General features: G+C 36.8%; 1 protein-coding gene across 1 annotated transcript in view; it reads left to right on the forward strand.

The window, feature by feature from the left end:
- Positions 1-25,721, forward strand: part of PRKDC (protein kinase, DNA-activated, catalytic polypeptide) — an 85,723-nt gene that overhangs the window by 12,289 nt on the left and 47,713 nt on the right. The window contains exons 15-41 of the mRNA XM_009331470.1: positions 1-99; positions 375-524; positions 975-1,090; positions 1,803-1,962; positions 2,777-2,863; positions 3,229-3,348; positions 3,731-3,890; positions 4,331-4,437; positions 5,440-5,530; positions 6,907-7,070; positions 7,727-7,879; positions 9,151-9,258; positions 10,086-10,312; positions 10,739-10,833; positions 11,803-11,902; positions 12,889-13,022; positions 13,538-13,792; positions 14,829-15,055; positions 15,963-16,171; positions 16,317-16,449; positions 17,527-17,685; positions 18,005-18,208; positions 20,348-20,533; positions 21,483-21,587; positions 22,576-22,743; positions 23,048-23,175; positions 24,191-24,398. The exon at positions 1-99 is cut by the window's left edge and continues 57 nt beyond it. Of these exons, the coding sequence (XP_009329745.1) occupies positions 1-99; positions 375-524; positions 975-1,090; positions 1,803-1,962; positions 2,777-2,863; positions 3,229-3,348; positions 3,731-3,890; positions 4,331-4,437; positions 5,440-5,530; positions 6,907-7,070; positions 7,727-7,879; positions 9,151-9,258; positions 10,086-10,312; positions 10,739-10,833; positions 11,803-11,902; positions 12,889-13,022; positions 13,538-13,792; positions 14,829-15,055; positions 15,963-16,171; positions 16,317-16,449; positions 17,527-17,685; positions 18,005-18,208; positions 20,348-20,533; positions 21,483-21,587; positions 22,576-22,743; positions 23,048-23,175; positions 24,191-24,398 (4,053 nt within the window). The remainder of the gene's footprint in view (positions 100-374; positions 525-974; positions 1,091-1,802; positions 1,963-2,776; positions 2,864-3,228; positions 3,349-3,730; positions 3,891-4,330; positions 4,438-5,439; positions 5,531-6,906; positions 7,071-7,726; positions 7,880-9,150; positions 9,259-10,085; positions 10,313-10,738; positions 10,834-11,802; positions 11,903-12,888; positions 13,023-13,537; positions 13,793-14,828; positions 15,056-15,962; positions 16,172-16,316; positions 16,450-17,526; positions 17,686-18,004; positions 18,209-20,347; positions 20,534-21,482; positions 21,588-22,575; positions 22,744-23,047; positions 23,176-24,190; positions 24,399-25,721) is intronic.

Below are 25,721 nucleotides of genomic sequence, written 5' to 3' on the forward strand. Positions count from 1 at the left end.
CGTGAAGCTGGAGAGGGTGGGACAGGGAGATGGAAAGTACCAACATATAAGGACTATCTGTATCTCTTTAGAAGTCTACTGAACTGTGACACAATGAAGGTAAAAGCATAGTTAACATGGAAATACAAAAGGAGACGTAATCCTGAGTCTTATCACTGCTTTTCTAACCTTAGACTTTTTCCAAATGTCATGCTGTAGAACAACCGTTTCCTGGATTTAGTTGGATTTTGTGGCTGATAAATGAATTAAACGGGTGAATTTATAGCTGAGGAATGTCTAAACCAAATTCTCTGAATCATTCAAATCTTGGTTTGTAAATTCAAGAAATAATTCTCATTGGTGTTTTGAAACATGAACTTTTTCCTCCTACAAAGGAATGTGTTTTTGAAGATGAAAACTTTCTTACTGCAAATTCACCGCTGCAATCTCTGAAGCGCTTGCTGTATGATGAACTTATAAAATCTATTTTGAAGATTATTGATAAGTTGGACCTGACTGTTCAGAAACTGGATGTTAATGAACAGGTGAGACCTGATGACTTGTCCATTAATTTCTGCTATTGTAGGGGAATCAAAATCACATTCCCTGTTTTGTTTTCATTATGCTTATATACCTCCTCATAGTGTCCTTGAAATAATGTTCATACTAGTCAAAATGTTTTACTTTATATTTCTGGATATTGCATTGCAATGTTAGGAGATGGGAGCATGAGAATCGGAGAAGTTCACAGAATCTGTGATGCCTACTCTGGCATCCAGTGGTTTTCATTTTTTTACTCACTTTTTCCTTATGAGCAAGCAACCCATCTTATTTCTTTGAATTATTGATGTGTCAATTATTAGTCATTTGGCTGTGTCAGACTAGCTCCTAGCAGCTAGAAAAAGAGGAGGAGACTCTGTTTATCTGGGAAAAAGGTGTAAATGCTTTCTGTGTTGTCACAGATCCAGTGTTCTTGCTTCAATATTTATTTTCAGGATGAAAATGAAACTGACAGTGCTTTGGTTGGGCCTACTTCTGACCCTGCTTTAAACCTTCAGCCAGCGAAGCCAACAGATTTTATTGCCTTCATAAATCTAGTGGAATTCTGCAGGTATTGATATGTTTTTATGTAGTTTGGAGGTTACAAAGTGGTTGGAAGGAATTTGAAGTGAGATTTATTTAAGGTGCCTGTTTCTGACTTATGATGATATACCATATTTCAAATGCACAAGCTGATTAGCAGGGAGACACTAAGAGTGTTTCAGACATCTGGGTCATAGGTAAAAACATCCTAGCTCATCAGCTCGGTTTTTTTAAAGACTACAACAGACAAGCAGTTAGCTTTCATTATGCGGGTGTAATTGTCTTTCAGTATCTGTTGTAACTTTGTGTATTATACTGACCATATACACCAAATGCTTCAGAGACCAGAAATACAGTCTTCATAAAGTAGTATGGGGCATTAAGTGAAAGGTACAGTATTGTTTACCTGTGAAGGTCCAGTTGATTTCCCCAAGCAATACTGCAGTCTCGGTAATGAAATGTGCTATGTGAGTATGTGTGTTTGTATAAATTTAATAACGAGATGTAATGAGGAAGAAATGGTTTTGCACTGTAAAGCAAAATAAAAATCTTCCTATGCTTGCCTCAGAAGGCAGCATGTAATTATTCCCTCATTGTCTTTGGTGTGACTCTGTTATAGCAGTACTTCTCTTTCTTGTACTTACGTGAAAGTTTGACACACAAAAAACCCAAACAAATATTTTATTCAGGTTTTGGGTTTTTTTTTTAACCCCTGTATGTTTTCTGTGCATCTGTTTTAGAGAGATACTGCCAGAGAAGCATGTTGAATACTTTAACCCTTGGGTATATTCCTTTGGTTATGAGCTTATTATACATTCAACAAGACTACCTCTTATTAGTGGATTCTACAAGCTGCTTTCTGTTACAATGAAAATTGCCAAGAAAATAAAATACTTTGAGGTGAGATCTCTTCTCCCAATGGAGGGGTAACATATTGTATTAATGATGGTGCAGTTCTTATACATAGTCGTGTAATGCTCCTTCCAAAATCCTGAGCTGGGTGAACAGAGGGATAGGAAATACCCTTGCAGGGCAGACGGTACAGAAGATAGCTTGGATATCAGAAACAATGTAGCCAGACCAGCAGACACATGTATGGGCTAATTACTCAACTTCTAAATACACTTCTATTCCAGTCACTGATTTCCACAAGAAATATGATGCACCATTTGCGGTATGGAAGCTATTGTAAAGTGATGGTGCATCATCCCATTGTGTGTGTAGCCCACCACAGAGCCCAAAACTGTCCCTGCCACTGCTGGTCATGGCACCAAGTGAAGCAGATTTGGGAACTCATTGGTATAGACGCTTGTACTGTAGATGATGTTGTGAATTGCTGTTTTCTTATTCCACCTGCATTCTTGCCACCTGGGCATCCACTATTAGGGATTTTTTTTTTCTTGTATGGTTTGTTAGATGGGAGAGCAAGGAGAAAATTAAGCCATTGAAAAGTTATTTTTCAGTCCTATGTGTCTTGCTTATCTTGGGTAATACTAAGCATATTCCAAAAAGTTGACTGTCAGTACACAGTACTAGTGTTAGTTTCTAAACATTGAGAAAACAAATGTACATTTCAAGTTTTCACCATTTCATACTGGACAGTGATGTATTTATTTTGAGTTCAACTTGTGCTTCATATTTGTACTGTGTAGTACATTTTTTAATACTGTAGTACATTTCTTGTGGACAGGTTCATGTGGTTTCTGTTTGGTAGGGTGTCAGTCCAAACAGTCTCAGAAAATGTCCTGAAGACCCAGAAAAGAGCTCTTGCTTTGCACTGTTTGTAAAGTTTGGAAAAGAGGTAAGTTATTTTGCTGGCTAACTTTCTTAGTCTGAATATAAGCATAAATGACTCAGTCAAAATTACATCTGAGAAATCTGAGAAATATATGATAGAAGTATTACAGCTGTTTGAATTATGCAACATAGTGGGTTTTTTCTGTCTGTTTTTTACTTAATGTTGGAAGAGGCGTATTGGTCATTTATTGATGTATAATTGAGAAATAACTGTATAATTGTGCATTAAATACTGCCTGGTAATCATCTGCAGGTGAATGAGATTCCAGTATTGGGTTTGAGTTGTGTATTTTACCTGGGTATTGATATACCTAAATCAAGTTCTTGTAAGGTTTATGATTGTTCTTGACCTATTTATCTGAATTTTAGGTTACAGCAAAAATGAAACAGTATAAAGATGAGTTGTTGGCATCCTGTCTTCATTTTTTGCTCTCTTTACCACATGACATCATCATGCTTGATATCACAGCATATATTCCTGCACTGCAGGTGGGTCAAAGTGATGTACAGCTAACACTTTTTTTTTCTAAAACACATACAAAAATTCTGGAGCAAAGTTAATATCCTGTTGAGTAAGTAAGATAACCGTTAAGCTTTGCACTGTCTTCAGTGAGATAGAATACTTGACTTTTTGGATAAACAAGTAAATTGTCAGAATTTACTTTTGCAGTAAGGTGGCTCTGTTACTGCCTGCGTTGCAATATAATATATATTTCCTGTGCTGATTTTGAGTGAGATGTTAAGCAGACAAGAGTTACTAAGAAGGAGGATGTATTGTGCGCTAAATGCTTTGAAATATGTTTTTATTTTACCTTTAAATAATAGTAGTCAATAAAAATGAAAGACTGATAGTTTTACATTTGACATGTAGAATGCATTTAAGCTGGGCCTTAGCTGTACTCCAATGGCTGATCTGGGACTGGATGCTTTGGAAGACTGGTCAGCTCACATCCCCAGACATGTAATGCAGCCTTACTACAAGGATGTTCTACCTCTTCTTGATGGTTATTTGAAAAACTCTACTTCTACAGGTACATACAGGCAATGAATTTTTAGTCTCGAGGGAGAGGAAAATGATTTTTGCATAGTTACACCTAGAGATATGAATGTGGCATACTTTGTCTGTATTGTGTGTTTCTTGTGGTTGGAACAATATAATTTCTCTTATGCCCCAAAATTTACCTTTTTCTTAAATTAGGATTTATTTGCTACTGCCAAACAATCATGAATTGTAGCCATTTTATATGCCACTTCTCTGTGATTTATTCTTTGTATCCTTAAATCAGCTTAGTTTTCACTAATAGAGACTTATTTTCCTTAATAAAGATTTAAAATGAAAGAATAATTGTCACATCCTAAAAATAAAAACGGGGGCAAAACCAGGATGGGTGTTTTTAAAGAAACTATGAGTAGGTGCATGAGGTGCAGCCACAATAAAGTAATATTAATATGCTGGTTTTTTATTCATCAGTTGAATCCCAGAATAACTGGGAAGTAAGGAAACTTTCTCGAGCAGCCCAGAAGGGATTTAATAAAGTTGTGATACAGCGTTTAAGAAAAGCAAAGACTTTTTCATTGGTAAGAACACTGTTTCTTTTTAGAGTTAAATGTGAGTTAATCACTTCCCTCTGTTTCTCTTCCTTTCTTGCATACATACCTTTTTTCTGAGGGTTATTTCTACCTTACATCAGTTCAATGAATCCTGTTCTACAACGTGGCTCAAAAAGCTGTTATGTCAGCACAGCTGGAAAGATGTCATATTCTAGGGTGAGAATAGAAATGAAGCAGGGAAAGGGAACTGAAGAATTCTTGTAAGTCAACATCACTGCTAGACTAATATATTGTGGAAACAAAAATTTAGTTCCTACACCTAAAATCAGATCCCAGCTTAGCAGGGGTGCAGTGTGCAAATACCATTTTGTGAATGTGTAACTTTGAGGTTTTTTTATCTTGTGGACAGGTTCATAGTCTTAGAAGTCAAACATACTCTCATTTTGACCAGTGACTTCTCAAATAGCTCAAAATAAGTGTAGTTTTATTGGTATATTCCAGTGTGCAAACTAGCTTGGAATAAACCTTTTTTAGGCATGAAACTAATAGTTATTCATATATATAAAACTCTTTCCAACCTAGTGGTCTTTAAACAAAATGAGTGAATTTTATATCCCATATAGGCTGGTTATGAAAATCGGTTGGCTGCTTACATAAAGATACAGGATCTTTAAGTTCTGGGATTAAAGCAAATTAAAAGAGTAATTTTTACTTTCCACTTTTTAGACTATTACATCATTCTGTAGGTATGTGTTACCTGTGATGATAAAATTTTAACCTTTACTTGAGAAATGGCAATTCAAAGCCCACAAAATGTGATGGAAATGCTTTCCAGTCTTCCCCTCTTTTACTTATTGAACCAAAACTGTTCTTTTGTTTGATGTGGTTCTCCTCCCCACAGGTTCTTCATTTTACCTTCTTCATCCATATTAATTAGAGTCATAAAACCTTCATTTACTATGTAAACCAAGTTACTTATGTATAGAAGTAACTCTTCGTTCACTAATGTAAATCTGTTGAATTATTTAGGATGACAGTCCCTCCTTGGAAGCAGTAAGGACTAGAGTCGCATGCCTTCTTGGATCTTTGGGAGGGCAGATCAACCACAACTTAATTACAGGTGAGTGTTCTGTCAGTGTAAATAAAAATACATGCCCCTGCTGTCTCTCTTGAAAGTTGATTTCAGTGAGGTCTCAACATCACTTTGTGAGAATGCACGAGTTTTTCAAGGAAAGCTATTTTTTGTTGCTCCTGTTTAAACATAATTGCTTTTATTCAGTTCTGGAGTTTAGGAGAGCAAAGTATTCACTAACTTACTATGGAATGCAGAAAGTATGTAGAAAACTTCAGTTAAAGGCAAAAAATTATATGCATATGAGTATATGGTTTTGTTTATTCCTGCCCTTCACCCTCTGGCTGCAAAGCCATTTTAAAACTTTGCCCCAGTTTGTAACTCCTCAGTACTTGTTTCCACCTTTTTACTACAATTCTCACTTAATGCACTTTTGCAGAACTGCAGCCTGTGAATTGTGTAAGTCTCGGCAAGCTTACTTCTTCACTTGTGAGTTTAAGGTGCTCCATGCCTTTAGTATGTCCAGGTAGTAGAACTCCATTTGAGTGCCTCCTCAAAAAAAAAAAAAGTTTTCTGCTCTTCTCTGTTCAGTCTGTGAATAAGCTTTATAATTTAATTATTAAATATCATAAAATCTAATTAAAACAAAAATGGAAAAGTATCATGTAAGTACTTGACCATGAGCTTTAAGGGATAAATTCAGCACAAAATTTAGTCGGTCTAAAAACTATAGTTGTATAGAAGTTTTGTTCCTTTCTTTTAGTGCTTACATTTATTTTTTCTGCCTTTACAATCAATTTTCTTTCTGCCAATTACTTCTCTGTTGCTTATTCAGAAATACTGTGGGAAAGTAGGATTATTCCCTGGAAATTAAATACAAATTATGGTCACACTTTGTTAACCAAATTAACACATGTGGGAACATATAGAGAGAAGAGAGTAAGTATGGCAGTTTTCCATGGAGGACGTAGCCATAAATGTAGTTGTTTTCTGTGCAACTGCAGGAGTCTGTATGTTGGATCTTCCTGTCTGATTGCTTATAACAGTAGTAGACAAAAGTAGTATATTGGACATCTTAAGTAAATCAAGTGTGATTCAATGTCTTCTGGGTTTATAATTGTCTCCAAACTTACCTGTATTGAAACTGGAGGCTGCTGCGTCTGTCTCCTGAAATGTTGGCTGCAATTATTTTTTTCCATGTGGTGGCTAAACATCTGTTTGGATGTGCAAATAAAACCGGCCTTCTAACATACTTCTGGTACTTGTAACATCCAGTAGTTTATAAAGCATTAACATTTTATGGCAATCTAACTGAAGTTGGAAAGTTACAGATTTTTTTTTGACTGAGCTACAGAAATACTTGTTCTGTGTATATTATATAGAGGTTATTTTTTTTTTTGTTTTGGTATTTTCAAATGCATTAGCTACCTCTGCAGAAGAGATGATGAAGAAATGTGTATCCTGGGACACTGAGAAGCGTCTGAGCTTTGCTGTACCATTTGCAGATATGAAGCCTGTCATCTACTTGGATTTATTCTTGCCTCGTGTGACTGAACTGGCTCTTTCTGCAAGTGACAGACAAACAAAAGTATTGATGCTTTTTCTGCATCTTTTTTATGCTAGCTGATAAATACTGCATAAAATAATATCTTCCTTGTTAAGAAAGACCTGTTTTAATTAATTCATAGGTAACAATGTGCTGCTTTGGTGCTCTTTCATGATGACATTATTCTGAGTGTTTAAAAACTAAAGAGCTGAGGTTGCTATAAGCTCTATCAGGCACCATTGTGCTTTGAGAGTTAGACTTAACATAAAAATGAAAATTTTAAACTACTTGATTTTCAACGTTGTTTGGCCTCCTTCTCATGCCTAGCCTATGAGCTTGTGGGCCCAGTCCAGCAGAGCACTTAAGCAGATATTTTGCTGCTTTGGATTGGGATGTTGATATCCAAAGAAAGTCCAGAATCCTTGAACACACGATGATGGGTGACTTATACAGTGATGAATTTTCTCCAGCTGAAAAGCGACTGCCCATGATAGAGACTAAAACATTAGGAGAAAGGCCAGTTAGAATGTGCCTAAATTATTTTCATGGACATGATCTGTTCCTGGAACGGTGATTTAACATAGATTGGAATAATGTCTCAAACGTCCCCTTTCTTTTGACTCATTCTTTCCTGCCCACAATTTTGTCTTCTCTGTGAAAGTAATGGATGCGTAACCGAAGGGATTTTTAAATTTCAGGTTGCAGCATGTGAGCTGCTACATAGCATAGTCACCTATATGTTGGGGAGAGCATCTCAGATGCCAGAAGGACATCAGGGTCCCCCGCCCATGTATCAGTTACATAAGCGAATATTTCCAGTGCTGCTTCGTCTTGCTTGTGACGTAGACCAGGTAAACAGATTCCTTTATAAGCATTTAATCTTGTTTAAAATACCTCTAAATGTGGGAATTAAATTATAATTTTATTTAGAAGCTATCCTGTTAGAAGTTATCCTAACACACTGCCTTTTTTTTTCTCAAATGTAATATATTTCGTAAGCTGAAATTCTATTTTAGGGATAGTTTTTCAGGATTTTGGGGGCAGGGGGGTGAGGTGGAAGCCTTTTCAAAGATTTCAATAATGGAGTGTAATTCAGAGTAACTCAGAGGAGTGTACAAATACGTGAGGGTTTCAAGATTCAAGTTTCAAGGTTCATTCAAAGAGTTTGTAGTAGTAGCTGCTCTTTATTGCTGTATTTAACTTCCATATTTTTCTTTTTCTGTAATAAGTTAATTTGAGGTGAAGTTGATTATTTCGATATTGGATGAGTGCAAAGCTACAATCCGCAAGAAAAGCATTTGGGAGAGAATTTGTAGCTGCCTCATTGATAGCTAAGAATGATATATTTAATTCAAACATCTGAACTTGGTATTTCTCCTCCTTTACACAGAAAACTAGAATAGACACATAGGTTCAGCTCCACTGGAATTACAGGTCTTGTGCCTCTTCAGACTGCTGTTTGAACCCGGGCATCCACATTCTGTTTTTAGACCAAAACGATTTGTGTTCTGTTAAAATATACAGGAAGCTGGGCTACCAATTTAGGTGAAACCCTTTTTGCTGGCATATGGCTGAACATGAACCGTAGGTAAATAATGCCTGGATTGGTCCAAACCAATGCACACAGACATACACACTGTATTATAAACATATATGTATGCAAGCAAGTATACTTAATGGTTCTTTCCTTCACGTTATAGTATGACAGTATTTGATCAGGTTGACTTACAGGTAGAATTGTTGAAATCCAGCAAGTTAGAATAATGTATATGGTAAAGATTAAGAGAGATTTTAGTTCAAAATACAGCTTAAAACCAAACTTCCCTGTTTCCCTGGCTGTATATTGGCATATCAGTCCATGGCATGCAATGTTTTTTATCTGTCTCAGAGGATCTTACTGAAAGTAAGCTTGGAGATCTTTTGAGACTAGCTGAATAGAAAGTAGCTAACCAGATTTTTTTTTTTTTAATCCTTGAAATGGGAATGTAATATAAAGCTGACTATTCATTTTATAAACCCTTTTTCAAAGAAGTATTTTTTTTTATTCTTATATATTTTGAATAGCAAAATAGCATAGAAATATATTAATCCTAGAAATGCAGTTGGCTTTTACTCTTTTCAGGTAACAAGACAGTTGTATGAGCCTTTAGTCATGCAACTCATTCACTGGTTTACGAACAACAAAAAATTTGAGAGTCAAGATACGGTGGTGTTCCTGGAAGCTATCTTGGTAGGTCATAAGTCTTCCTTTTCTTTTTTCTGTGCCATATGACTTTATTTTTAATTAGAATCATTTTACTACTGAAAGAACCAGGAGCACATAAACACATATAATGGCTCCTTATTTGTCTGAAAGAAGGAAACCAGTTTATCAATTTTGTGATCTTTTAATGTTTCTTAACCAAGATTTTGATGATGGATTTCTCTGTTTCTTGGAAATTCTCAAAATGCAGGTAGCATCTTCAGAGTGCTTATAGGATTAATGAAACACTATTTTTGTCATCAGTATATTTCAGTAGTTCCTTGTATACATTTTTGTTGTTGTTGTTGTTTTTCCCTCACTCTGAATGAAAGTTGCTTTTGATGTATGCTTAATTTTCCTCTAAGCTTTTTTGCTTTCACCAGGCGCAAAAGCTTTAAATTTAAAAAACTGGCTTTTGCACTGACCTGAAGTGGCTGGAGGCAAGATAGGTCAGGAGGTTTTGCAGTACTTCTTGTAAATTAAAGTCAATGTTGCCATACCACTTCTAAACCAGAGGAAACTGGCTCATCAGAAAATGAAGTGACTTAGACAAGGCTTCTAAACTGTTCAGTGACTGAGATGGGAATAGAAATCCAGATCTTTGAGGCCTAATCCAGTGCTGTGAGGGCTGGAAGTGCTGCCCCTTCCCTTGGACAGTAGTAATTTTGAGGCTTTATTACTTCTGGGAAAGTGTGAGTACATTTTTTTAACTTAAAAATAATACTGTGTAAATAAGATGCTCTAATAACTGCTCTGAGACAATGCCTGGGTTTTTTTTTCCACTCTTGTAATGAAATAATGTTGTGTAATTTCAGAGTGGCATAGTGGATCCAGTTGACAGCACTTTGAGAGATTTCTGTGGTCAGTGCGTACGAGAATTTTTGAAATGGTCTATTAAGCAGACAACACCGAGACAGCAGGAGAAAAGCCCAGCAAACACCAAGTCTCTTTTTAAACGGTTGTATAGTCTTGCTCTTCATCCCAGTGCTTTCAAGAGATTGGGTGCAGCGCTTGCTTTTAACAGCATCTACAGAGAATTTAGGTGAGCAAACAGAGCTCAGAACAGTAGCTAACTTGGACTAAAGGTTCAAGGAGATTAAAAAAATTGAGCCTGGAACTCAAATAGTCATCCGCTGGCACTCATTCTATTAATGAATACAATAGCTGTAAAATTTAGTTACTCAGATTATTAATTTTTAATTATAATTTTGTAGTTCAGGCTTTCTGCAAGTGAGGGGTGTAGAAGTTTAAATTTCTATCACAAGTTTATGGGAAGTTACTTATGCCTTTTAAAGGTGGTCAGTGAATCTTCATTGCTATTTGTTTAGAGTGGTTTAGACGTATTTTTTCGTACAAACATCTTGTGCAGTTTATCTCTACAGTATTTTATTTTTTTTTTAATTAGAATTTCACACTTAGTGCTTCTTCTACTAATGTTTCTCATCATATTTATTGCTGATTTTTAAAGGGAAGAAAATTCTCTGGTGGAGCAGTTTGTATTTGAAGCACTGGTGGTATTTCTGGAAAGTCTGGCCTTAGCCCATACAGATGAGAAATCATTAGGTGAGCTATAATTAATTAACTATGGAATGAAGAAAAAAGCCATCCTGTTGAATCTTGGATTAAAAAAGAAAAACTAAACCAAACCATGAATCTATAACTGGAGGAAAAGTTAATGTGCTTACTTTTGCAAGAAAGGAAGGATTATTTTTCATTACTGATAGGTCATTTGATACCTAGTTAGGAAGTCTTTGAATCGACTCCTTGCAACATATAAAGGTGGAAGATTTTGTGCTCAAGAGAAAGAACCTTTTCACATTTACGATGATTTACAGTTTTATAGTAATACTAAAAATGCTAGTGGCGCTTTCGATTTGAGTCCTGGTTTTGCAGTTACACATTGTAAAAATGTAGCTTGATGAGAATCTTGAAGTCTACTCTTTTCTAACAAACAAAATGCTTGAAATATTGGCATTTGTCTATATTCTGTGGAACATTTCCACCATTTTGTAATACTTTCCTGTTTGCCTTGTCATTCTTCTCTACAACAGTATGTAGTTGTGTGAAGAATCTGTGACCTCTTCCACAGTTCTAATGATCTTCAGTAAACTTCCTTTTCTCTTTTTCTTTTTTTTTTTTTCCATGCTCTGACTTTCATCAATCGGTAGTAATTAGAACATAAAACCAAAAACTGATGTTACGAAGATTTATTTCTTTCAGAGAAACAGTTCAGAATATGATAGAAGTGGCCCCAGAAGAAACATTTGTATGGGAAAATTGTACAGTTTCTCTAAGCGTGAGCACGGAAAATAGAATACACAGTTTTATAGCAGAGGCCTCACGGTTGGCTCAGGCCATGTTGACCTGTCTGCTATTTTATGATCTTGTTCTGCGGCCTTGAAAAATTTACTGTAGAAGCACAGAGTAGTGGAGGTGATAGACACTATCCTGTGTGTAAGTCTTTTGCACCATTTCTATAGTTATAATGCCTTGATTCATTTAACCATTCATTAAACCATCTCTTTCTAACAGGTACCACTCAACAATGTTGTGATACTATTAATCACCTGAAGCGCATAATCAAGCATAAAGCGCCTTCTCTAAACAAGGAAGGAAAACAGCGAGTACCACGGTCAGCAATTTGCCATTCTTTTGCTTTTTAAATACTACATTTTGGTTAACTATGTATGTAGTTCCATTAACACTTAGGACTGAATGGGGAATTCATCCTGTGACTGTTGCTGATAGAGATCTCCTGATATGTCTGTTGAACCACTGGTGAAATGCTGGACATGATAAAAAGGGGATCGTGGTGGTCATTCTTTATTCCAGCATGATGAGCTCAGAATAGAGAACTTGCTTTAGTTTGGCAGGGACGGAGGGAAAGAAAAGCATGTTTCCCCCACAGCAGTGTTTATAATAATGTTAGCACTGGTGTTACAAAGCATTTGGAGGAAACTCCTCCCAAGTCTTCTTTTTTTTTCCTTCATTGCTGTAAGTGTTAGCAGAAGTAGGACAAGCAGCAGTAGGATGATCAGTGATTAAAGAGGGGTAGTGAAAAAGGTGGAAGAAGCAAGAATGGATTCGGTATCAGGCTGGGTGAAGCCCTGAGTTATCTTGTCTGATCACGTAGCTGACCCTGCTTTGAGCAGGAGGTTGGACTAGAGACTTCCTGAGGTCCCTTTTTACCTGAATTATCCTGTGATCCTAAAAAAGCAGGCAAGTGGAATCTGGGAGTTAGCTCACTGCTGTGGCATATGGTAAGTTAGGAGACTGGATAATTGGGAACAGGGAAGAACTATGCGGGCTTATTTGAACTTTGATCTCCATTTTTGTCTCTTTGAGTGTTACAAAGAGAAGGAAGGAGACCTGATTCTGCTTTTCAAAATTTTACCACAAAGACTATGCTCTGGGGATCCAAAGTAGAGTGGCAAGAAAGGAAAGCAGTGCAGGACGTGCTTGTAGAAGGGCTCTTCCTTGTAATGTAGATGGGTTTTGGTTAGATAGATAAAAGGACATTCATAATGCCTGTGGAACATTTTGATTTTTTTCAACTGGAAGACTATGGCTTCTTGGTAGATGTCATGAGGACTGTTAATCCCTAATATTTTTGTGCAGAGGATTTCCAGCCACTAGGTCAGTGTGTCTTCTGGACATTGTCATGTGGCTTTTAGTGCAGTGTGGACGACCTCAGACAGAGTGCCGACATAAAGCCATGGAGCTCTTCTATGAATTTGTTCCTTTATTACCAGGTATTGTAAGTCAATGTCTTATTATCTTTGCTTTCTAAATACTGTGCATGCCTTCCCTCTACGTTTTCTGTGCAAAGTATTAATTACAAGAAAAATTATTTTTTAAGTAAATGTCTGTTCACTCATTGCTGTTAAATAGAAACTAAGTAGTTACTCATATGGGAAATCAAATATTGTGAGAACCTCAGAGTTTGTGGGCACAGAAGAGGGTTTTATTGTGAACTTCCTTCCGGCCAGGAAGGAGAACTTACAGGCCCAGAAATGCTGTTGCATCCAGCGATGAAGGCAGTATTTGCTGACTGGGAAATAGTGGGAGTGTCTCACAAATTGACATCCTCCTTGTGGGTAATTTAAGTAATATGACCAAGGCTGGATCAGAACCAATACCTTCTGAGCTAGAAGGTCCAGTTTAAAACACAAAGCTTGGGCATGTCAGTCCGTTTGCCTCTAATTCCTTGCTAGCTTGAAATGTGTTTTTCCTAGAGAATTTATATTTGTGTGTTTACTTCTATCAGGAAACAAGTCTCCATCTTCTTGGCTGGCTAATATTCTAAAAACCCGAGACGTTTCTTTCCTCATTAACAAATTTGAAGGAGGTGGTAGTGATGCCAAAAGTCCGTCTGGGATCCTTTCTCAGCCAACTCTCCGTGGTATGCAGGAGCCCTTCAGTTTACAGACTGTCATGCGGTGGATGGATATGTTCTTAGCAGCACTGGACTGCTACAATACATTCTTTGAGCTGCGAATGATCAAACCTCATGAAATACTGGGTGAGCGATAAACTGTTGCATTAGGTTCATTCATGTCTGTTACACAAAGCCCATCCAAGACGAGTTCCTGACTTGGACTTGAAGCTTTTTTCTTAAATGTAGAGTTGATGAATTTTACAAATTCTGCCAAAGGTTTCAGTGACAGTTGTTGTACTGGATGTTTTTTGATTAAGTAGCACTTTGTTAATAGTGTATCTTAAAATGTTTCCTTTTAGTCCTAGAAATACACCTTTAGATGTCTGTGTCTCAGTCATCCACTCACCAGCAACTTCTTTTACTCTAGCTCATCTTAAAAAAATTATGCTGTACAGCTAATTTCCCTCTGCTGAGGAGAGCAATAGAATTTTTTTTTTCTTTTTAAATTCTTCCAAAGGTGTTTACCTGCTCTTTATTAATGTCTGGAGGGAGCTATCAGAAAGCAATGAATGATGTCCCCTTTTCACTTCAAGCTCCGTACATATTACCTTTCTTCAGTTCCTAGTGCTTCAACTGCATCAGGTCCAGAAGCCTTGTATTTGAATTTTGATCATGTGCATAGTAATACCGTGTGTAGCCATTGTGTCTGTATCAAAACATTTTTCTTTTTATTATTCATGCAGGTCTAAACGAAATGCTTTTTATCACTGACAGTACAGTTGCATAGTTACTTCATATATGAAGTCTTGTACAAGTTCTAGGTAGTCTGTCAGTGTCCTCTCTGTCTTAGTTTAAAACAATACTGCAAGATCATTATTGGATGCAGTTAGCATAGGGCCAAATGATTCAAAACTAGAGATTTAAAATTGTCATCCTTTTTATTACACGTGCTTAAATCATTGTCATTAATAAGGACTTATAATGATCAATAAGTAGAAAGCTACCCTTCACTGACCAGAATGTTAATATTTGGAACTGGCATATGACTTTCAGAAAATACTGGTGTGACATTTCATCGTTTTCTGTTTATCATCTGAGTATGCCTGTTTTCTTCTCAACACACAATAATTTGTGTATTGGGAGCTGCTGTATCATTTCAACTTAGTACAATTCTTCTTAGGTGTAAATGAAAAATCCTCATTCTTGAAGGCTGTGCAGTTCTTCCTTGAAACTATTGCTTTGCATGATATCCACGCAGCAGTGCAGTGCTTTGACTGCAGTTCAAAAGGCAGCATGGTCAGTCCACAAGAGAGAGACATGTATAATTACAGCAAGTGTACCATTATAGTCCGAATCATGGAGTTTGTCACCATGATCCTGGAAACATGCCAGCAGGATTTCTGGAAGGTAGGCACTGAAGTCTGTAGTGGGTAAAAGATACAAAATTTATACGTAGTTAAAGATTTGTGTTTTCATTGTGATGTTAGCTTGCTGGAGAATATCAGCTTCAGCGGTGCTTTAATTGAAATTGATGACTGAGCATCGCAAACTGTTACGGTCTTTGCCTGTAAGTAAAAAGAATTATATTGCACAGTTAATTTTAGTGGTTGATGTAGTTTTGATTAGAGGAATTAGTATTTCCTGTATATTCCAGTTGTATGTTGACTATGAGACTCCTGTATATTGATTATGAGATTATTGTTCTGTATGCAGTACTTGCAATGAGTATTTCCTGCATGACTCCTGATGGCCTTAAATGTGTGGAGGTGATAGCTGCTTAAAAGGCAAAGGCAGTTTGTGGCAATTCTTTCTTGAATTCAGTGTCGATATTCAGGTCTCTCCATTTGCCTGGCTTTGATGCAATATAAACTGTATTTAACTATATAAAGTATAGTACTCATGAGTCTCTTATGAAATTTACATCGCCAGGTTTAGTTCTGAGACTGTGACTGTCCCTTGTTTTAAGTAAATCTCTAATAATGTGCACAGAGGTGTACATCTGGATTTCAAGGTGATTACAGATGTGTAATCAAGACTGAAACAGGCCTATGTGGACATAAAAGATCTTATGTGCAGTTTGATGAGACAGCATATATCCTATGTATATTTTTATAGATACTTAATTTCTGTGTATTAGCACGATTGAAAGGCAGACATTTCGTAGAGAAAGAGAATGTCACGGTGAGAACAGTTACTGTTCCATGTTTTGCTTCATTTCAGATATAAGGACTAATGATAAGTTATGAAGAATAAAATGGGGAAATCTAAATGGATTTTTAAATAAAGCTTTTATTTAATGTTTTATTCTTTCTAGCTACTTGAGAAGGAATTGCTTAATGCAAGGCTTATAGAGCTTCTGGTGATGACAGTGTGTGATCCATCACACATAGGCTTTAACACTGCTGATGTGCAAGTCATGAAAAATCTCCCAGATATCTCAGTAAGACTCATGAAAGCTTTGATGAAATCTCCCTATAAGGAATCTTTGAAACTATGCATAAAAAAAAGAATCACACCGCAGAGGTAAGTAGGGGCTTTCTGGTAAGCATGAATCCAGAACAAATGCCACTCATCATGAGAAATGGGAAGTAAATAATGTTGTGTGCGGTTGCACATGGAGCAGTAACATTATACCAATGTAATGTAATTGCTTCTCTTTTCTCATTAGCATCGAGGAGCTTTGTTCTGTTGACCTGTTTGATTCAGATGCCCGTTTTGATCGACTTAGGTTTAGTGCTGTCCTTTCTGCCTGCAAGCAACTCCAGATATCTGGCCTGCTGCATTCTGTTCTTCACAATCAGGTAATTGTTTATCCAGAAAATAATGGTGAATATTTTTCTACAGTAAAGAGCTTTTCCTGTGTAAAAGGCCAATATGAAAACAGAGAACAGATCAGATGAAGAAGTTGTGTAAAATGAGATCAACAGTGAAGAGCTGGTATTGAATAGGAACAGAAATAAATGTTTTATGTTTATTCTACAAATCTGAGTAGCACAATACTGAGGTTTGAACGATCTTCATAATTATGTCTGTCTTCCTTCAATTTCCAGGGCCTGGAGGCAACCAGAATCTACCTAAGCCTTCCTTTTAGTGAACTTCACAAGACTGAAAGCTCAAAAAAATCGGGATTTACTATCCTATAAAGGAGGCATTTTTCAACAATTTTTAAACAGAGAACATTCGAAGTGATGAGGGAAATTAGAAAGGGAATACATTCTGGCTGATCAGAAGCAATATAGTGGGTCTGAGTTGCAGGAAAACAGGATGGAGAGCAGTTGGGAGGTGGAGGTCTATGCTATATTACTCAAAAGAATTCTTTCTACTAAGTTTCTGGTTGTAGTCCGTCTATTTTACTTCGGGCAATTGAAGGAAAACAGGCTATGCAACAGCCACAAGGACTGAGAGAATTTGTCTACTGGTGAGCAAGGCTATATTTAGCAAGTAACAAAATATTTAATTTCTGTGGGGTGTTTGCCATATATCCTCTACATCTAAACAAAAGCTAGAGCTGTGGTTGTAGGATGGTGATATTCAAGGAGCTGCATGGTTTACCTTTTGTGGCCCACCCGTTCTGACTAAGCTGTTCATTTTATTTCTGTAGTAGTGTTGTTAGGTGAAAAAAATCTGGAGGAGGATCAGAATCTTTTGAAGATTTTCAAATTACTATTAGTTTGTTCTGAACTTTGTACACAACAGTGTTGTCTGGTTAAAAATCCTGTTCCTCAGTTAGAAAGGTGTCTTGTCATGGTATATTTGCATCGCTTTATAAGAAAATGATGAGTTCAAATGTTTTCATTAGCTATACAGCTGGATCGGAATGCCTTTATGGGGTTTTTTTCAGCTTATATTAATTGTCACTTGTTTGTTTATTTCCATAGGATGAAGGGCATAATTTCTCAGTTGGCTCTAAGCTTCTTTCAGTTGTTTATAAAGGTATCGCACCTGGTGGTGAAAGGATATCTCTTCCATCGTTAGACATCAGCAGTAAGAGATTAGCTGATAGACTCCTGCAGCTAGCCTTTGCTATTGATGACCAGGTAGGATATGGTTCTCCAGTTTTAATACTGAATCATCATTTAATACTCATCATCAATAGTCTTCTACCCATATTTTGGGTAGATGAGGCTGATGTTTTATTCTTAATCCTACAGAGGAACTGTAAGGATTCTTTGGTTTAATTGAGTGACGATTGTAGGTAACAAGCATTTCAGTATTCTGTTTGTGCTTTATTTTAGTGCTTTTTGCTAACGTAAAAGAGTTTGGGATGGAAGCTTTAAAAAACTCATGCGCTTTTGTAAGACATGAGTGAAACTTAATGTGCTTGAGGTAACTTTGTCTCTATACCTTAATTTTCAGTGTGAGGAGCTAGTAAGTCTGCTGTTGAACACAGTGGTGTTATCTGTGCCATTATCAGGAGCGTCCCAGAAGCACCTGATCAATTTCTCTCATGGACAGTATTTCTACAGCCTGTTCTCAGAAACCATCAATCAACACCTGCTGAAAAACCTGGATGTGATCATAGTCCAGCTTATGGAATCATCTGTCAGCAATCCCCAAATGGTATATTACGCGACTTCTTTAAAAGGACAAAGTCAAATGGGAATGTTAGAAGTAACACTTCTTCTGTTGTTATAGGTAGATGTAACTGAGTGTGTACTGGGGAGAAAGTGCATTTGGTTCCACTTTGGACATCACTGCATTGATAGGGTGGGGGTTTTTTTCTGTCATGGCCTTCTGGTGCCTACTGGCCCTACCTTCATGATCTCTGACATAACTTAGGCTGTCTGTCATCTTACGTCAAACTGAGTGGAAAGTGCTTACCTATTACCTATTCTGAAATCTATGAATTTCAGGATTCTTTTGCATAGTACTTCAGATCAAGAGTGTCCTTCAAAGTAAGTCTGATTGTTCCCATTTATTGTGCTTTGATTTTAATTGTAGAGTGGTCCAAGAGCATGCGGACTGGATTTGTTTTGGATAAAGCTAAACTGAACTCAACCACTAATGGGCATTTATTCCACAGGACTAGAGTAGAGCTAGGTCAAAGTATTAAAAAGAGAGGCAAAAACATACACACACAATCCCCTGTGACCTGAAATAAATACAGGGTAGATGTCATGTACTCGGTCTCAGCACCACTTGTTTTGCTCAACAGACTTTCTCCTGTTGGTCCACACTACTTACTAATGTAGAGCTCACCTCAGGTCCATGAAGGAAACGTGTTTTAATTGAGAAGCCTTCTTTCAGTGCTTCTGACAAACAGAAGGGTCAAAAAGAAAGATCAAAAGTCCACTTTCCCTTTTGCTTAAAAAGATGCTCAGGAAAGTAGATCTTCCTTTTAAAAATAACTGGATCTTTTTTTACCCAAGATATTATGCTTAAAGGTGTTGCTTCCAACATTTTCAAACACTGGGAGCGTAATTTTTTATGATACTAAAAATTGTTTAATTTGGTTGTAGAGAGACGTATATATGTTTTAAAAGGCTGGTTCTTGTGATGAGTTTGTAGTGTTTCCTATGCAGAGCATGCCACAATAGATTTACTTTTAAAAGTGTCTCTGATAAATGATAGGCTACTAATTTACACTGGCTACATGTAGCAATAGTGTTAAAAGTCTTCACTTCATTAATTTAATTAAGGTAAATAGCCAAATTGGGTCAAACAAACACTTTTCTGTTGTCTGCTATCTGCTGTTCTTCTTTGCCTGACTTTTAAAAAAATATATTTTGGATTACATTTGATAAGATCTCTTTTCTTTAGTTTTACGCATTTGTGATGTATGGGGAGAAAAATTAAGGTTTATTTTACTGTACCCATCCAAATCTGGTGAAATCACAAGGTTGATAATATTAATCCAGTTTATTAGGTGGTTGCCAACTATTTAAGAGGAGAATGCAGAATTCAGGTTTGGAAGTCAGTGACCATTAGTTTTAGTCAGGTCTTTCTTAAACTGTGAAGAAAAGAGATTGAAGCATACTTAGTTCATATCTGGTATGCCGTGGTTTATGTTTCTTTTCAAAATGTATGCAAATGAGTTAGCATATGTACTATTTCTCCTATTTCGCAGCTTCACACTAACTAAAATTTTCAAGTATTGATCTTTAGAGTCATTCTGGATTATCATTTATTTCTCCATTTTCACACAAAAGGTATGGGAAGGAATTGCTGCATTGTACTCTGAATGAAACAGGAGTAAATGGGATAGAAATCTCTTTTTTGAAAAGTGTGTGCTTTTAATTTCCTGCAGAGAGACTTCTCCTGTATCCTTTTGAGATTTAAGTCTAGCATTGCTATGTGATGCAATAAATTAAACTTAAGTTTGCTGATATGTCAGGGTAGAATTTTCAGATTTCCGTAATTAGGCATTTACTTTCCATCAAATACAGTTATATTCAAGGATGTGAGATAGAATTAAGATCTTCTAATTTTAGATCCTAATCTTACCTTTCCGATGGAGTTGAAGAAGAGAAAGGTGCTTCTAATTTAGGTGCTTTTAGGACAGATAGTAAGTCAGACAGAAAGAGCCTAAGTTGAAGGGGTTGTCTTCTTTTTCTTTTAACAAGACACTTTTTAACTTTCAGTCAGGTGTTCTGTTCTCCTGAATCTGTGATGCTCTTTTATGATTGCCCATACCAATGAAGAGATCCTATCATCCTTTCATTTGGGATGCAAGAATCTACTTGTTGCTTTTCCTTCCAGGTTGGTAGCATTTTGAACGGCATGTTAGATCAGAGTTTTAGGGAGCGTACCGTACGCAAGCAGCAAGGAGTGAAACTGGTCACAGCTGTGCTAAGAAACTGGAAGAAACTTGACAGCTGGTGGGCCAAAGGTTCAGCTCCCGAGAGCAAAATGGCAGTCTTGACCCTGCTGGCAAAAGTTCTGCAGGTATGCATTGCTTTATAAAATCCAGGTGACTTTTCTAATTCTGAGGAATTGCATCTTGTTTTAAAGAAATGCTATTTCATTCTAATGCTTTATGTTTGGAAAAAAAAGAAGTTGGAGAATATCAGAATCTTTTTTTATTTGCAAAGTACAAAAAATATTTGGACAGGCAGAAATTACTAGATTTTGCCCTCCCCCTCTCCCCCCCCCCCCCCCCCCCCCTTTTTTTTTAACTGCTTTTATGTTTTAGCTGCCTCTTTTCCTTCTGGAGAATTGGTACAAATGCAGAGAGTAACCTTTGAAACTGAGCAGCCTCTGATGACATTCTTTGTCATACTGGCATCCAGAAAGTCACAATGGAGGAGTTCTACCCATTTCAACAGACTGCAGAAAGATCTTTATTTCAAAGACCTTTAATTTCTGGTACATTGGGGTTTTGGTCTTTTTTTTTTTTTTTCTTTCTCTATTTTGAAAACATAATTTATCTACTTATCCTATTGGGGTTTTTTAGGAACTTGTAAAAGTAGCTGTATGCAAATATACACAAAGATCACATATTGAGATTTTTTTCTTTTTTTATAATTAATTATTTTAAACTTGAATTGTTTTAAAGGTATGTGTTAGGACATAGAATGTGAGCTCTGTTGCTGTATTAGCTGACAGTGAGGTGACCAGTAGGAAATCTGGCTTTGAGAGGGAGCTTAATATTTTTTTGAACTGGAAAATATCCAACATTATGATTTTGTTTGTATTGTGTAGGACCTCTTAGAATTCTTTTTGATAGTCCTTTTAAAACCAAAATCACTCTGTATGTGCTTTCTGTTAACTCAGTGTATTTTTTGAAATAAACAATTCTATAGTTCATGGGGTTTTTATTGTTCATTAATACAATTATCTCTTTGACTAGTTAAAAAAAAAAATCCTAATTTTTTTGTTTCTTCTGTCGTTCCAGATAGACTCTTCAGTTTCTTTCAATACCAATCATGAAGCATTTACAGCTGTTTTTAATACCTATACCAGTCTACTTACTGATCAGAATTTAGGCTTAAATCTTAAGGTAAATTGCTCACTTAAGTGGCTTTGCTGGCCTCCCCAGATTAGAATGTTAGTCATTCATTAAATTCCCCATTATTGGGCTTAAATTTTACCTTAGTTTGCACAGTAACATGGACATCACTTCCATTTTTATTCTCCTGTTCAACATCCTAAAAATTGTAAATCATCCTTTTTGTTCTTCAGACAAAAGGCACTATCACAGATCTTGTGTTTTGGTTTTAGGTGCTCCTTTTTTTCTTGCCCTACTGAAAGGCATGTAATTTTTAGGAAAAAAAAAACTTACTGCAAATAGTTTAGAACTCTAAAGTGTTCATTTGAGAAGTGACAGCTAATCAGGCTTTTAGCAGGGACTGGCATTTCCTACATGTCAAATTACGAACGTCTGCCATGATTTTAATGTCCATGTCTGCAAGTGTGAGGCCGGTACTAATGAATTAACTGCTATATGTGGGTTGGTCAGGAGAGGGAGATAAAGTACTGCACGCTGAAAGTGGAAGTTACAAAAGATGCTGGAGCATAACGTTTGGACTAGAAGATTAAAAATTTTCTACTTATGAAACAGTAGACAACTTTGCATAGTGCTGCTCTGTCAGTCTACCTTTAGCTAGACAGAGTTTTGTATTTTCCTGCGCATTCAAAGTAAAGTTTGGGATCTTGCTTTAGCTGCCATGTAGCTTGCTTTAGCTGATGCATTAAATCAGTCACTTGTGTGATACTGGATGCTTGCTTAAAAGAACAGTGAGGTCTTATTCATAGCCATGTCAGCCATGAGATATTGATTAGCTTTTAACTCCCACTCAGCGCTGAGCAAACCTTGTTTTCTGAACTAGCACCTGAAAGATGAGCAGCTACATAACGTATCTTTATCAGTACACCGAGCCATTAAATCAGTAAGCACTGCCACTGCTGATTATTTTGTAGTCCTATTCAGCTTGCTTCATAGTTAGAGAATTTTTTTTTTAGTGTGAAACTGCATTTCTTTTCTTCAGGGCCAAGCGGTGATAATTCTTCCATTCTTCACTAATTTGACTGGAGAAAAACTTTGTGACCTTAAGAATGCTCTTGATCATCTTGTGGCTTTAAATTTTCCCATGAGGTCAGATGAGTTTCCCAAAGGAACCTTGAAGCACAATAACTATGTAGACTGCACTAAAAAGGTTAGTATTTTTAATGAATGTGTAATTAGAAGCCTAAGTGAACTATGTCTAGAAACAATGTTTCACAGAGTCTGGAATTGAAGAGAGAGACCTTCAGTTCATGTAAGGAAATCAGCTTTTCTGTTTCTGAGTTATATCTTTATCCAGAAGTTTAACTTACAGATACACATTAAATTATGCATATTAAATACACAATCCTTCTGAGCATCTGCTTCTGATCAGTATTGAAAAATAATTACACAATTAGATGGAATCAATTCGATCCAGTGTGGCTCCTTGTTTTATGCATTACTTCTTTTTTCAGTTTTTAGATGCATTAGAATTGTCTCAGAGTCCAGTGTTGTTGCAGCTGATGACAGAAGTCCTCTGTAGAGACCACAGACATTTAATGGAGGACTTATTTCAAGCCAGCTTCAAAAGAATTTCCAGAAGGTGAGTTTGGTCTATTGGATTTTGCTCTTGTTCTCATTGAATTTTTGCTGAAGCAAATGTGCTACCTCTATTGTGTTGTCCTTGTAATAGTGATGATTTACACCATAAAGTTTTTCATAATAGTTTTAATTCAGGTTTTGCTTTTGTCTTCACATTTCAAAAATATTTCTGAAGTGTGAACAAGTGGCACCAGCTGCCAGATAACACTTCCAATGCCTGAGCAAATTTTGTAAAGCCTTCTGTTAATTAGCATGTTCTGGCAGAATTCAGTTGAAGAGTGTGTGATACCTATATTTGCTATCCCTGTGTAACCACACGATCACTTAAGTTGATAGCACTTAAACTGACAGTGAATTACTTTGTTCAACTCCTTTGAAAACACAACAGCACGTTTATTTAATTGAATGTTTCCAGAGTGGTAAATTGTAGACACAAACATGCTCTGTCCACAGAAGAGGTCTTCGGTCTCTTCCAAACCAAACATTCCAATTCATGATGGGCTATTAAGTAGTGACTATTTTGGAGCACGTAGTTTCCTGGACAAAGTCATTTATCTTATGCCCAAATCCCATTTCTGAAGCTTTAGCTTTTCTAAATTATTCAGAACAACAGTTCATCTGGTAGTGGAACACTTGATAGGCCACAGACAGACCTGATAACAGTGAAGTCTCCTCCTCTTTTTCCTTGTTTGCTCCCATCCTTCACATGTGCCAGATAATTATTTTTTTTTTATGTTGTTCAGTGAAAAGGGACTGAGAAAGCTGATGATTGCTTTTGGATTAAACTAACAAAGATACACAAACAAGTTTACTATCTGTTGCAGAGTAAGAAGCTGAGATTTTCTTTGGAGAGCTCCACAATAAGTGATGATTGAACCTGATCTTGCATGTCTTGTAGAATGATAACCTAAGAGGGTATCAACGCAGACAATAAAAATTTTAAATGTCAGGGGGTTTCGAAACATAAATGGAGCCTGGTAAAAGAGTTTTCATCTTGAGATTTCAATCTTGTTTAGGAGCACCACTGACAAACAAGTGATGCTGTTGGACACTGTTCACAAAATGTTCCAGAGTGAAGACCTTCTTTCAAATACTACCCGTCAGGCATTTATGGATCGCTCCCTCCTCACTCTCTTGTGGCACTGCAGCTTGGATGCACTGAGAGAATTCTTTGGCAAGATTATAGTACAGGCTATGGATGCACTTAATTCCAGGTTTACAAAGGTATGAACTACTTTTTTTTAGGATTGGGGAAGGTCTGATAAAGTGCTGGTGTTGGTATGTACATTTTGCTTAACTTTGAGTGAGACACTAATTGAAACCATTTGCTTTCCAGTTTTCTGTATCTTGAAGCATAAGTTTATGTCAATTACACGGTTTGGTTATTAGTGAGAAACCTTTCTTTATTCCCCAACACATTGTTGCTTTGAAGTTAATGTATGTTTGCATATCTGCTGTGTATAAAAATTGAAGTTGGAATGTTATCTATATATATCTACAGGGGTCTGAATTTCTGTCAAAAGCAGAAACCCGTTCTAACTTTGAAATATAAAAGCTGTATAAAATTGTAGCCTGTTACTACGTTGTAGGAGAGAGGTATTCAGCCTCCTTAATGAAAGCTCTTAAATTAGCTGCCTTACTTCTAGAGAAAGAAACACATCTTCTAATCATTGCAAAGATCCTTCAGCAAGGGATTAGGAGCACAGATCTTCCTTTCTCTATTTACAGCCTATCCTCCAGTTTAGAGTATAGTTATATGCAATGATTTTGTTGTCAGTGGAGGTCTCTGCTCTTGCCGTAGTTCTTCACTCCCGTGGTTTTGCTGATGCAGCTGTTTAAAGGCAGCAGGACAAACGAGATGCTGAAATGATTCAAATTTATTAATAGTTATTAAAAACAAAATGCTAAAACCAAGACTTATGTAGAGTCACCCCCACCATGTTTCTGTTGCTGTAAACATTGGCACCAAAGTGAGGTGCATAAAGAAACTCATAAATAATACCCAGTATGGTGACATGCATGTATATTTTGCTTACAGGTGTCATGAGTCTGAGCCATTACTTGGTACTCTACTTATTTTACTCCAATATCACTATGATGATTTAGGACAATTGTAGTTAAGACAGTTCACCTAATAAAGAGCAGGTCATAGACTCATAGAATAGTTTGGGTTGGAAGGGACCTCTAAAGGTCATCTAGTCCACGCCCCCTGCCATGGGCAGGGACATCTTCAACTAGATCAGGTTGCTCACAGCCCCGTCCAACCTGACCTGGAATGTTTCCAGGGATGGGGCATCCACCACCTCTCTGGGCAACCTGGGCCAGTGTTTCACCACCCTCAGCGCAAAAAATTTCTTCCTTCTCTCTAGTCTCAGTCTATCCCCCTTTAGTTTAAAGCCACTCCCCTTTGTCCTGTCACAACAGGCCCTGCTCAAGAGTTTGCTGCCATCTTTTTTATAAGCCCCCTTGAAGTACTGATAGGCTGCAATAAGGTCTCCCCAAAGCCTTCTCTTCTCTAGGCTGAACAACCCCAACTCTCTCAGCCTT

This window comes from Pygoscelis adeliae, unplaced genomic scaffold (genome assembly GCF_000699105.1).
Source record: "Pygoscelis adeliae isolate BGI_AS28 unplaced genomic scaffold, ASM69910v1 Scaffold108, whole genome shotgun sequence".
Lineage (NCBI taxonomy): Eukaryota > Metazoa > Chordata > Aves > Sphenisciformes > Spheniscidae > Pygoscelis > Pygoscelis adeliae.